Genomic DNA, 14,570 nt, shown 5'->3' with positions numbered 1-14,570 from the left:
ATTTAAGTTCCACTTGTGAAAACCAGTTCAGATAGCTGGAACACATTGTAAGGTCTATTCCAGTGATGTAGCAGAGGTAGAGTCCAACCCAACATCACTGACAGAATGCTGTGATATCATGATGAAAAAGGCAAACTTAGCTCTGCTACACCAGTCAGAAAAAAACACCAAAATAATAATAATAATAAAATAATAATAATAATAATAAAATAATAATAAAATAATAATAATAATAATAATAATAATAATAATAAAATAATAATAATAATAAAAATAATAGTAAGTAGTATTGGATGATAAACTCAGCTCTGCTGCATCAAACCCATTTCATATGTAACGCCCTACATAAGATACTCATGTTACTACACATTGTGTTAACAAACAAAATCAGCTCTGCTGTATCCCATGTAGAAGCTTAAAGGGGTTATCCAGGGAAAACTTTTCTTTATATATAAACTGGCTCCAGAAAGTTAAACAGATTTGTAAATTACTTCTATTAAAAAAATATTAATCCTTTCAGTACTTATGAGCTTCTGAAGTTGAGTTGTTCTTTTCTGTCTAACTGCTCTCTGATGACACGTGTCTCGGGAACCACCCAGTTTAAAAGCAAATCCCCATAGCAAACCTCTTCTACTCTGTGCGGTTCCCGAGACAAGCAGAGGTGTCAGCAGAGAGCACTGTTGCCAGACAGAAAAAAACAACTCAACTTCAGGTAATTTACAAATGTGTTTAACTTTCTGGAGCCAGTTGAGATATATATATATATATATATATATATATATATATATATATATATATATACGTTTTTTCCTGGAATACCCCTTTAAACTCGACTGATGAGCTCGGTGCTGCGACATCTACACGTGAAACCCCAAATAACATATTATGATATCAAACAAAAGTCAAGCTCTGCTACATCAGTATACAAAACCACTGCCGAATGACAAACTCAGTACTGCTACATCTCTATGTAGAACCAGAGATAACACATTGTGATGAACATGTCCCCGTGATTGTGCAAAGCTGCAAACTCAGCTGTGACATGATGGGACGTGAACCCATAAAATATTGGGCTGTACTGAATGACAAACTCAGCAATGCTACAGTCTTATGTAAAAAAAAAAAAAAAAAAAATCACTGCTTTGACAATTTGTACCATACAACAAACTCAGCTAAACTGCATTTAAATAGGCCACAGGTTATGCATTGTCATTTTACTGCAAATTGTGACAAATGGCAACTCAATACGTAAACTGGCCATAACTCATTTGGCTGTCACTATGCATTTCACCGATTGACAAACTCAGCTCTGCTACATCTCTCTGTAAAACCAGAGAAAAGACATTGCCATACTGCATTTTATATCTAAAACCACAAATAATGCATTGTTATATCAGAGCACATTGTGGCAAATGGAAAATGTAGCACTTTACATACTCAGCTCTGCTACATCTCTATGTAAAACCAGAAGTAAGATATTGCGACGTTGTGCTACATTACTACATTGACATTCATCTTCATTCACTTTATGACACATTAGATACAATGTGTCCCAACCAGGGTGCCTCCAGGAGTTTCAAAACTACAACTCCCAGCATGCTCGGACAGCCTTTGGCTGTCCGGGCATGCTGGGAGTTGTAGTTTTGCAACAACTGGAGGCACCCTGGTTTGGAAACATTGCATTAGAATATCAGTACATATTATGTCAAATGAATAATGTAGCACGTTACATACTCAGCTCTGCTACATCTCTATGTAAAACCAGAGATAACACATTGCCATACTACATTTTATATCTAAAGTCACAGATAACACAATGTTATGCCAAAGCACATTGTGCCAATTGACAAACTCAGCACTTTACATACTCAGCTCTGCTACATCTCTATGTAAAACCGGAGATAACACATTGCCATACTACATTTTATATCTAAAACCACAAATAATGCATTGTTATATCAGTGCATATTGTGGCAAATGGAAAATTTAGCACTTTACATACTCAGCTCTGCTACATCTCTATGTAAAACCAGAAGTAAGATATTGCAATATCGCCACATTGTGCTACAGTTCTACATTGACATTTATCTTCATTCACTTTGTAAAACATTAGAATATCAGAGCACATTATGCCAAGTGACAAACACAGCACTTTACAGACTCAGCTCTGCTACATCTCTATGTAAGACATATTGCAATATCACTGCATCTTCATTCTCTTTATAACACATTAGATATAGTGTTTCCCAACCAGGGAGCCTCCAGGTGTTGCAAAACTACAACTCCCAGCATGCCCGGACAGCCTTTGGCTGTCCCGGCATGCTGGGAGTTGTAGTTTTGCAACATCTGGATGTACCCTGGTTGGGAAACACTGCATTAGAATATCACTGCATATTGTGCCAAATGGAAAATTTAGCACTTTACCTACTCAGCTCTGCTACATCTCTATGTAAAACCAGAAGTAACGTATTGCTACATCACTACACTGTGCTACAATACTACATTGATATTCATCTCCATTCACTTTGTAACACATTAGAATATCAATGCACATTGTGCCAAATGGCAAACTCAACCCTTTACATGCTCAGCTCTGCTACATCTCTATGTAAAACCAGAGATAACACATTGCCATACAGCATTTTAGATCTAAAACCACAAATAACACATTGAATATCAGAGCACATGGTGGCAAATGGAAAATGTAGCCCTTTTACTTATTCAGCTCTGCTACATCTCTGTGAAAAACATATTGTAATATCACTGCATGGTGATACACTACTACATTGACATTCATCTTCATTCACTTTATAACACATTAGATACAGTGTTTCCCAACCAGGGTGCCTCCAGGAGTTTAAAAACTACAACTCCCAGCATGCCCGGACAGCCTTTGGCTGTTGTTTTGCAACATCTGGAGGCACCCTATTTGGAATATCAGTGCATTAGAATATCAGTGCATATTGTGTCAAATGAATAATGTTGCACTTTACATACTCAGCTCTGCTACATCTCTATGTAAAACCTGAGATAACACATTGCCATACTGCATTTTATATCTAAAACCACAAATAATGTGTTGTTATATCAGTGCATATTGTGCCAAATGGAAAATGTAGCATTTTACATACTCAGCTCTGCTACATCTCTATGAAAAACCAGAGATAACACATTGCCATTCTGCATTTTATATCTGAAAACCACAAATAATGCATTGTTATAGCAGAGCACATTGTGGCAAATGGAAAATGTAGCACTTTACATACTCAGCTCTGCTACATCTCTATGTAAAACCTGAGATAACACATTACCATACTGCATTTTATATCTAAAACCACAAATAATGCATTGTTATATCAGTGCATATTGTGCCAAATGGAAAATGTAGCACTTTACATACTCAGCACTGCTACATCTCTATGAAAAACCAGAGATAACACATTGCCATACTGCATTTTATATCTGAAAACCACAAATAATGCATTGTTATAGCAGAGCACATTGTGGCAAATGGAAAATGTAGCACTTTACATACTCAGCTCTGCTACATCTCTATGTAAAACCTATTGCAATATCACCGCATCGTGCTACACTACTACATTGACATTCATCTTCATTCACTTTAAACACATTAGGATATCAGTGCACATTGTGCCAAATGGCAAACTCGTCTCTGCTGCAGACTCCTAGTGTCAGGAGGAGCAAAGTGCAGCAGAAAACTTTCCTCCGCCATCACTCACCTTGGAACTCTCCGGCACTGGAGCTGCTCATGCAGTTTTCCAGGTAAATCCCATCCTTGTAGCAGTCGCCCCTCTTCTTGTTGGCCCCCAGGGGGTCACTGCTGCTTTGGACGTCCCCGTCATGGCAGGAGCAGGGGGTCTGCATGATGCCACAGGGGTGGAAGCTGCTGCTGCTGCTCAGACAGGTGTCCAGCCATTTGCACAGCATCTGACAGGCAGCTTTCCGGGGGTTCCTGTTCCCCAAGACCAGATATTCCAGAGAGAAATCCGTCTCCTGCGGCTGGGAGGTCTTCCATTGCAGCTGGGGGTCTTCTTTCCTGGGGAGGGTCTGTCTCATCTGCAGGAACTGCTTGTTAGACTGCAGGAAGGCGTACTGGACCGAACTGTCGCACAGTTTCAAGACATCGTCGAAACTCTCCATCCCCAAGTAGGTCCGTGTGGACTCCAGGAAAGAGTCAAACTGCGAGGTGCGGATCTGCTGGTGGTCGCATATACCCGCCGGCTTGGATACCTTCACGTACAGGGTGTATCTCCGAGGGTCGGGGTTCTGGATAATCCAGGCGCACAAAGAATTGTTCAAAGGGAAGAGAGACAAAGAAGAGAAATAACCATAGAATTCCCCTTGGACTTGCGTCGTACAAGAATTGAGTCCCAAGTCAAGGCTGGAGGTGGCCGGGGAGAGCAGGGAAAGTGCAGACGTGAGGAGCAGCAAGTTGTGGGGGGATCCAGGGCTCCTCATCCTAGGTCTCTGCTCCTCTGGAATTCACAGTAATTGTCAGGCAGGGGCCAGATCTCGGACATAACAGGTGGAGCAGGAGCCGCAGCGGTTTTATGAGGCTTGAGGAAAATCAATCCAGCCCTGGTCTGCTTGTCTCAGGCGACCCCTAGTGTCCGCTCGGAGAAGTCTGCGGAGAGGAAAGAGATACAATGAGACTTTAACACTCAACCAGCTGCGACAATGTAACAATCCGAGGACCGGAAACTAAAAAGATACCATGGGACTTTAACACTCAACGAGCTGCGACAATGTAACAATCCAGAGACCGGAAACTAAAAAGATACAATGAGACATTAACACTCAACGAGCTGCGACAATGTAACAATCCGGAGACCGGAAACTAAAAAGATACAATGAGACTTTAACACTCAACGAGCTGCGACAATGTAACAATCCGGAGACCGGAAACTAAAAAGATACAATGAGACTTTAACACTCAACCAGCTGCGACAATGTAACAATCCGAGGACCGGAAACTAAAAAGATACAATGAGACATTAACACTCAACGAGCTGCGACAATGTAACAATCCGGAGGCCGGAAACTAAAAAGATACAATGAGACATTAACACTCAACGAGCTGCGACAATGTAACAATCCGAGGACCGGAAACTAAAAAGATACAATGAGACATTAACACTCAACGAGCTGCGACAATGTAACAATCCGGAGGCCGGAAACTAAAAAGATACAATGAGACATTAACACTCAACGAGCTGCGACAATGTAACAATCCGGAGGCCGGAAACTAAAAAGATACAATGAGACTTTAACACTCAACGAGCTGCGACAATGTAACAATCCGGAGACAGTAAACTAAAAAGATACAATGAGACTTTAACATTCAACGAGCTGCGACAATGTAACAATCCGGAGACAGTAAACTAAAAAGATACAATGAGACTTTAACACTCAACGAGCTGCGACAATGTAACAATCCGGAGACAGTAAACTAAAAAGATACAATGGGACTTTAACACTCAACGAGCTGCGACAATGTAACAATCCGGAGACCGGAAACTAAAAAGATACAATGAGACTTTAACACTCAATCAGCTGCGACAATGTAACAATCCGAGGACCGTAAACACAAAAAAGATACGATGAGACTTTAACACTCAACGAGCTGCGACAATGTAACAATCCGGAGGCCGGAAACTAAAAAGATACAATGAGACTTTAACACTCAACGAGCTGCGACAATGTAACAATCCGGAGACAGTAAACTAAAAAGATACAATGGGACTTTAACACTCAACGAGCTGCGACAATGTAACAATCCGGAGACCGGAAACTAAAAAGATACAATGAGACTTTAACACTCAATCAGCTGCGACAATGTAACAATCCGAGGACCGTAAACACAAAAAAGATACGATGAGACTTTAACACTCAACGAGCTGCGACAATGTAACAATCCGGAGGCCGGAAACTAAAAAGATACAATGAGACTTTAACACTCAACGAGCTGCGACAATGTAACAATCCGAGGACCGGAAACACAAAAAAGATACAATGAGACTTTAACATTCAACGAGCTGCGACAATGTAACAATCTGGAGACAGTAAACTAAAAAGATACAATGGGACTTTAACACTCAACGAGCTGCGACAATGTAACAATCCGAGGACCGGAAACACAAAAAAGATACAATGAGACTTTAACATTCAACGAGCTGCGACAATGTAACAATCTGGAGACAGTAAACTAAAAAGATACAATGAGACTTTAACTCTGAACGAGCTGCGACAATGTAACAATCCAGAGACCGGAAACTAAAAAGATACAATGAGACTTTAACTCTGAACGAGCTGTGACAATGTAACAATCCGGAGACCGGAAACAAAATAGATACAATCAGACTTTAACTATAAACAAATGACTCTGATAACCAGTTACATATAGTGAGAATTTAACAGATATAATGAGATTTTAAAGGGTTAAAAGTCTCATTGTATCCAAAGGATAAGGAATAAGATGTCTGGTCGCAGGGGTCCGGCCGCTGGGACCAACACCCCAATCCCCTCCCACCCCCTCCCACCCCCCCAATCTCCAGGTCGGCTCGCCCCCTCCCAAAGACTTCTATTGAGGGGGCGCCGCCATAACATCATGACCCTCCGGTGCTGCACACGACGCTCTAAACAAATGTCGGGTGCAGCACGAGGGTCCTCATCGGCAGGACATCTTATCCCCTATCGTTTGGTTCTCCCTGGGGGCAGAGTACCCCTTTAACTCTAAATCAGTGGTCCCCAACCTGTGGCTCTTTAGCTGCAGCAAAAGTACAACTCCCAGCATGCTGGGAGTTGTAGTTTTCAGAGCCACATGTTGGCAACACTGTTCTAAGCAGAATGACAACAGTGTAAGGTTCTATAGAATGAAAAAAGAAACTCCCAATGGATGTTTATTGACTTTAATGGGGCCCGTTGGGTTTTGATGGTGGTGTCCGGCATCATCAGTGGAGTCTACCGCAGTTTCTTTAGTTATCATGTAAAGTTCTGTCAGCACGTGTCCTGCACAATGATCCCCACTGTTTTTATGCAGATGTAGCAGAGCTGCAATGTGTTGTGAGATAACCACTCAGAGTATTCATAGGATATGTCAGACAAGGGCAGAAATAATGACGAATCAGGGGGCAGGTGGCTGCCGGACCCTCTCTTGTCTATGTGACACGTGGAAGATGAATCACTGTTTTGGAAACAATTGCCTTAATTGGAAGATGTGTAGTGACGTTGGGACCCAAGATACCATGACACCCCCCACCCCCCCCCCCCCCCTAGGGTGACCACATTTAATGTAAAGTGAACATCCTTTTTTATCATCATATTGTTTTTAGGTACAGAAAAAATATTCTGATTTATTTGTTAACACATCAGTATTTCTAAAACAAAGCTCCAAAGCTTCTGCATGGATATAGAGTCACATGGCAGCATTGTGTCTGCTGCAGCCACCACTAGGGGAGCTCAGGAGCTAAGTGTATACTGGGTTATCATTGAAGTCATTGTATCACGAGTCACCAGTCATTACATCACCAATATCACCAGTTATCACCAATATCACCAGTCATCACCATCACAATATCACCAGTTATCAACATCACCAATAACACCAATATCACTCTATAGTAACAGGGACTTTTTCCCAGGACTGGCGCATGGCAAATGTGATGCCAATATTTAAAAAGGGGTCAAAAGGTGACCCCGGTAATTATAGGCCTGTTAGTTTAACCTCGGTTGTATGTAAATTGTTTGAGGGTTTTCTAAGAGAGGCTATTTTGGAATATCTTGATAAAAATAAATGTATGACTCCATATCAGCATGTGTTTATGAGGGATCGGTCCCGTCACCTGATCAGCTTTTATGAGGAGGTGAGCTCCAGACTGGACCAGGGGCAATTGCTGGATGTCGTATATCTGGATTTTTCCAAAGCATTTGATACGGTGCCACATAAAAGGTTGGTGCATAGAATTAGAAGTATTGGGCTGGGGGAGAAAGTGTGCAAGTGGGTAAGTAACTGGCTTAGTGATAGGAAACAGAGGGTGGTTATTAATGGTACTTATTCTGATTGGGTGACTGTTACTAGTGGGGCACCACAGGGGTCAGTCTTGGGCCCTGTCCTATTTAATATATTCATTAATGACCTGGAAGAGGGGTTGAATAGTAAAGTAGCAATCTTTGCAGATGACACTAAACTCTGTAAAACAGTAAACACTATAGAGGACAGTGCACTGTGTATAGTAGATAATACAATAGAGGACAGTGCACTGTGTATAGTAGATACAATAGAGGACAGTGCACTGTGTATAGTAGATACAATAGAGGGCAGTGCACTGTGTATAGTAGATAACACAATAGAGGAAAGTGCACTGTGTATAGTAGATAACACAATAGAGGACAGGGCACTGTTACAAATGGATCTGGATAGGTTGGAGGTTTGGGCTGGGAAGGGGCAGATGAGGTTCAACACCAACAAAAATCCGGGCTGGGATTACGTATTAAATGGGAGAACACTTGGGACTACTGATGTGGAAAAAGACTTGGGAGTCTTAGTTAATAGTAAATTTAGCTGTAGTGACCAGTGTCGGCAGCTGCTGCCAACGCAAATAAAATCATGGGGGGCATTAATAGGGGAATAGATGCCCACGACAAGGAAATAATTATACCGCTGTACAAATCACTAGTCAGACCACACATAGAATACTGTGTACAGTACTGGTCAGACCACACATAGAATACTGTTTACAGTACTAGTCAGACCTCACATAGAATTCTGTGTACAGTACTGGTCAGATCACACATAGAATACTGTGTACAGTACTGGTCAGATCACACATAGAATACTGTGTACAGTACTGGTCAGACCACAAATAGAATACTGTGTACAGTACTGGTCAGACCACACATAGAATACTGTATACAGTACTGGTCAGACCACACATAGAATACTGTGTACAGTACTGGTCAGACCTCACATAGAATTCTGTGTACAGTACTGGTCAGATCACACATAGAATACTGTGTACAGTACTAGTCAGACCACACATAGAATACTGTGTACAGTACTGGTCAGACCACACATGGAATACTGTGTACAGTACTGGTCAGACCACACATAGAATACTGTGTACAGTACTGGTCAGACCACACATAGAATACTGTGTACAGTACTGGTCAGACCACACATGGAATACTGCGTACAGTACTGGTCAGACCACACATAGAATACTGTGTACAGTACTGGTCAGACCACACATAGAATACTGCGTACAGTACTGGTAAGACCACACATGGAATACTGTGTACAGTACTGGTCAGACCACACATAGAATACTGTGTACAGTACTGGTCAGACCACACATGGAATACTGTGTACAGTACTGGTCAGACCACACATAGAATACTGTGTACAGTACTGGTCAGACCACACATAGAATACTGTGTACAGTACTGGTCAGACCACACACAGAATACTGTGTACAGTACTGGTCAGACCACACATAGAATACTGTGTACAGTACTGGTCAGACCACACATAAGATACTCTGTACAGTACTGGTCAGACCACACACAGAATACTGTGTAGAGTACTGGTCAGACCACACATAGAATACTGTGTACAGTACTGGTCAGACCACACACAGAATACTGTGTACAGTACTAGTCAGACCACACATAGAATACTGTGTACAGTACTGGTCAGACCACATATAGAATACTGTGTACAGTACTGGTCAGACCACACATGGAATACTGTATACAGTACTGGTCAGACCACACATAGAATACTGTGTACAGTACTAGTCAGACCACACATAGAATACTGTGTACAGTACTAGTCAGACCACACATAGAATACTGCGTGGAAGGATATAGTGGAGCTGGAGAGGGTTCAAAGACGGGCAACCAGGGTATTATGGGGAATGGGAGGACTACAGGACCCAGAAAGATTATCAGAATTAGGGTTATTTAGTTTAGAAAAAAGAAGGCTTAGGGGCGACCTAATAACTGTGTATAAATATATCAGGGGACAGTGCAGAGATATTTGCCAATTAAAATTCGATTAAAATTCGAATTGCGAATATTCGCGAGCAACACTAGTGATCATAACTCTCATCATCATCATCATTGTAAATTACATCTTTATCATCACCTCTATAACAAACATCATGTTGCCATCGTTAACCACTATTATCATCATCACCACAACCATCATAATCGTCAAAATTATTGTAATTATAACTATGATCATTATTATCATTATAATCAAAATCACCATCATCAACATACTCATCATCTTCAGCATTGTTATCATCATCATCATCATCACTGTCATCACCACCATAGATCATCACCACTTTCATCATCCCAGTTATCTTTATCATCGCGTCATCATGACCTTCATCATCATCATCATCATCCATGGCTGCCCCTACAGAGAGTACAGAGGATGGCGCGGTAGCGGTAGATGCCAGTGAGGCTTTCGGATTATGAGGCCATTGTGTATATTGGAGAGGGGACAGATGGGTGATGGCGATGCCAACTCCAATGACATTATATCTAATTAAATATTAAGCGCACAATAAAACGTGTTAGGTGAAAAGTTGACAAGTTAGAGAGCGGCTGTCAGGAGCGCTCAGATCACCGAACGCCACAGATCGCCGCCGCCGGTGAAGCCAATTTGGCCCAAGTACAGAAGACGGCAAACAATACGCAGGATTGTCAAATAGACGCGGCTTTCATCAATTATCATAACAAGCGCCATTTAGAGCCGTACGTCCAGGCTACAAGCTGGAGTCACTGTTATCCCTCCATACATTGTATAGATTTATGTATCTAAGTCTATCCTGTGTGATACCCTCTGCTGGAGTGCTGTATCTAATCCTATCATGTATGATACCGCCTGCTACACCACTATTTCTGAACATATTATTTGTGATACCGTCTACTGAGCTGCTGTATCTAAGCCTATTGTGTGATACTGTCTGTAGAGCTGCTGTATCTAATCCTATCATGTGTGATACTGTCTGTAGAGCTGCTGCATCTAATCCTATCCTGTGATACTGTCTGTAGAGCTGCTGTATCTAATCCTATCATGTGTGATACTGTTTGTAGAGCTGCTGTATCTAATCCTATTATGTACGATACTGCCTGCTGCACCACTATTTCTGAACATATTATTTGTGATACTTTCTACTGAGCTGCTGTATCTAAGCCTATCACTTGTAATACTGTCTTGAAAAACATGTATCTAAGTCCATCTTTTGTGATACAGTTGCTAGGCCTATTAACTAAACCTATAATGTGTGATATCCTACCGTAGAGCCAAGGGTCTAAGCCAAATGCATCTTTACTGTCTGCTGAGCAAGTGTATCAGCTGGTGTATCTAAGCCTATCAGGTGTGACTCTGTTTGCTGAGCCACATCCAAGCTTATACTGTCTTCTGATATGTAATATTGTCTTCTGAGTTGGTGTATCTGAACTTTTTACGTGTTAAATTATCTACTAAGCTGGTGTATCTAAGCTTATCATGTGTTCAGGGCAGAAGCTCCCATAAGGCGACTGTGGCGATCGCACATTGGCTAAGGATGTCCGGCACCGGGAGGCCAGCAGAAGGGAGTCCAGCACAGGGAGTCCGGCACAGGGAGTCCGGCACAGGGAGTCCGGCACAGGGAGTCCGGCACAGGGATTCCGGCACAGGGAGTCCGGCACAGGGAGTCCGGCACAGGGATTCCGGCACAGGGAGTCCGGCACAGGGAGTCCGGCACAGGGAGTCCGGCACAGGGATTCCGGCACAGGGAGTCCGGCACAGGGAGTCCGGCACCGGGAGTCCGGCACAGGGAGTCTGGCACAGGGATTCCGGCACAGGGAGTCCGGCACAGGGAGTCCGGCACCGGGAGTCCGGCACAGGGAGTCCGGCACAGGGAGTCCGGCACAGGGAGTCCAGCACACATTACACTTGGCAGGGATCTCCGACCAGGGAGCCGGGACATTCCAGTGGGAAAGATGACACAAAAATGTTGTTGAATTTTCCATCCGGGTGGAAGAAACGTCGGTAGCACTGCCGGGACGGGATACAACAGTTCTGATCCCTGTGCATCCTCCTTCTCCAGTGGAGCCGCTCTGGACTCTCCCTGGTCCCTCAGCAGAATGATGTGGATGGAGGGAAGGAGCAGGGACGGCACTGACAGAGGCCTACTCAGCTTCAGGTAGTGCACCCCCAGCCTGCATTCACTACTCTACACCCCTCTGTCACCCCTCGTAATCTCTCTTTCACCCCTGTACACTCCCCCATCATCCTGTACACTCCTCCATCATCCTGTACACTCCTCTTTAACCCCTCTACACCCTTCTGTCACTCCTCCAAACCCCATCTACACCCCTCTGTCACCCCTGTACACCCCTCTGTCACCCATCTACACCCCTCTGTCACCCCTGTACACCCCTCTGTCACGCCTGTACACCCCTTTGTTATCCCATACATCCCTCTGACACCCCTCTAAATCCCTCTGTCTCCAATCTATACCCCTCTCTCTCCCCTTTAAACCCCTCTGTCACCAATCTACACCCCTCTGTCTCCCCTTTAAACCCCACTGTCACCAATCTACACCCCTCTGCCTCCCCTCTAAACCTCTCTGTCACCAATCTACACCCCTCTGTCTCCTCTCTAAACTTCTCTGTCTCCAATCTACACCCCTCTGTCACCACTCTAAACCTCTCTGTCTCCAATCTACACCCCTCTCTCTACCCTTTAAATCCCTCTGTCACAAATCTACACCCCTCTGTCTCCCCTCTAAACCCCTCTGTCACCAATCTACACCCCTCTGTCACCACTCTAAACCCCTCTGTCTCCAATCTATACCCCTCTTTCTCCCCTTTAAACCCCTCTGTCACCAATCTACACCCCTCTGTCTCCCCTTTAAACCCCACTGTCACCAATCTACACCCCTCTGTCTCCCCTCTAAACCTCTCTGTCACCAATCTACACCCCTCTGTCTCCCCTCTAAACCTCTCTGTCTCCAATCTACACCCCTCTGTCACCACTCTAAACCTCTCTGTCTCCAATCTACACCCCTCTGTCTCCCCTCTAAACCCCTCTGTCACCAATCTACACCCCTCTGTCACCACTCTAAACCCCTCTGTCACCAATCTACACCCCTCTGTCTCCCCTTTAAACCCCTCTGTCACAAATCTACACCCCTCTGTCTCCCCTCTAAACCCATCTGTCACCAATCTACACCCCTCTGTCTCCCCTCTAAACCCCTCTGTCACCAATCTACACCTCTCTGTCACTGTGTGGGGTGAGGCTGGAGGCACTGTATGTGGGGAAGGCTGGAGGAATATGGGTGAGGCTGGAGGCATTCTGAGTGGCGAAGGCTGGAGGAATATGGGGAAGGCAGAATGCATTGTGTGTGCTTGGGGGGGGGGGGGGTTGGAGGAGGCATTGTGTTTGGAGGAGGCTGATGGCATTTGTGGGGAAAAGGCAAAGCCTAATATGTTTGTGTTGCAGGTTCTGCCCTAAAGAGTTTTGGCTGGTAGTATCTAAGCTGTTGTATCTAATCTTATCATGTGTTATATTATCTACTGAGCTGGTGTATCTAAGATTATCATGTATCTAAGCTTATCATGTATTATAGTATCTACCGAGCTGGTGTATCTAAGCTTATTATGAGTACTGCTGAGCCTATGCTGATGTGTGATACCATCTGTATCCTGGTCTATACTATCATGCTGTGTGATTTGTTGTATCTACTCCATGTGATACCCTCAGAATCAGCTTGTACCTGTTCGCCCTTGTCCCGCTCCCCCTCTATAACGCAGGTTCAGGAGCTGAGCGCGGGTCATACAGGGTGGTCCCAGTGGATGATTGCAGCATCTAAAATGTTTTAAAAAAAACATCCTGGCAATGAAATTGCGCTGTCCTGATCATCTGAGAGGACGGCAGGAGGGCCCTTACCTCGCCAACCGATCAGTGACTTGATGCTCAACTATTTTATAGTCCTCTATGGGGACAATAAAATAGTGTAAAAAAATATATTAAAAAATTTTAGTTTTTCCCATTTTTCCCCCATCCACATTTTCCCATAAAAAAAAAAATTTAAACAAAAATAAGCATCTGTGGTATCGCCACGTGCGTAAATGTCCGGGCTATAAAAATATAATGTTAATTAAACCGCACAGTCAATGGCGTATACGTAAAAAAATACCAAACTCCAGAATTGAGTATTTAGCGAAATTCCGCAAGCGTAAATTCTGTGTTGTGAATAGACCCTCACTGTGAAGCAGAAAGTTAAACAGATTTGTAAATGACTTCTATAAAAAAAAAAAAAAATCTTTACCCTTCCAGTACTTTTTAGCAGCTGTATGCTACAGGGGAAATTCTTTTCTTTTTGAATTTCTTTTTTGTCTTGTCCACAGTGCTCTCTGCTGACACCTGATGCCCGTATCAGGAACTGTCCAAAGCAGGAGAAAATCCTCAATGCAAACCTATGCCGCTCTGGACAGTTCCTGACACGGACAGAGGTGTCAGCAGAGAGCACTGTGGACAAGACAAAAAA

At 43.3% G+C, this 14,570-nt stretch overlaps 1 protein-coding gene across 1 annotated transcript in view; it reads right to left on the bottom strand.

Annotated features, from left to right (window-relative positions):
• Positions 1 to 14,570, bottom strand: part of ADGRB1 (adhesion G protein-coupled receptor B1) — a gene marked incomplete in the record, with an annotated part of 689,450 nt that overhangs the window by 489,865 nt on the left and 185,015 nt on the right. Inside the window, 1 exon segment of the mRNA XM_056522870.1 lies at positions 3,741 to 4,645. Within this exon segment, the coding sequence (XP_056378845.1) occupies positions 3,741 to 4,479 (739 nt within the window).

Source organism: Hyla sarda, chromosome 5 (assembly GCF_029499605.1).
Source record: "Hyla sarda isolate aHylSar1 chromosome 5, aHylSar1.hap1, whole genome shotgun sequence".
Taxonomy (NCBI): Eukaryota; Metazoa; Chordata; class Amphibia; order Anura; family Hylidae; genus Hyla; species Hyla sarda.
This window is presented reverse-complemented; position numbering and strand designations above follow the sequence as displayed.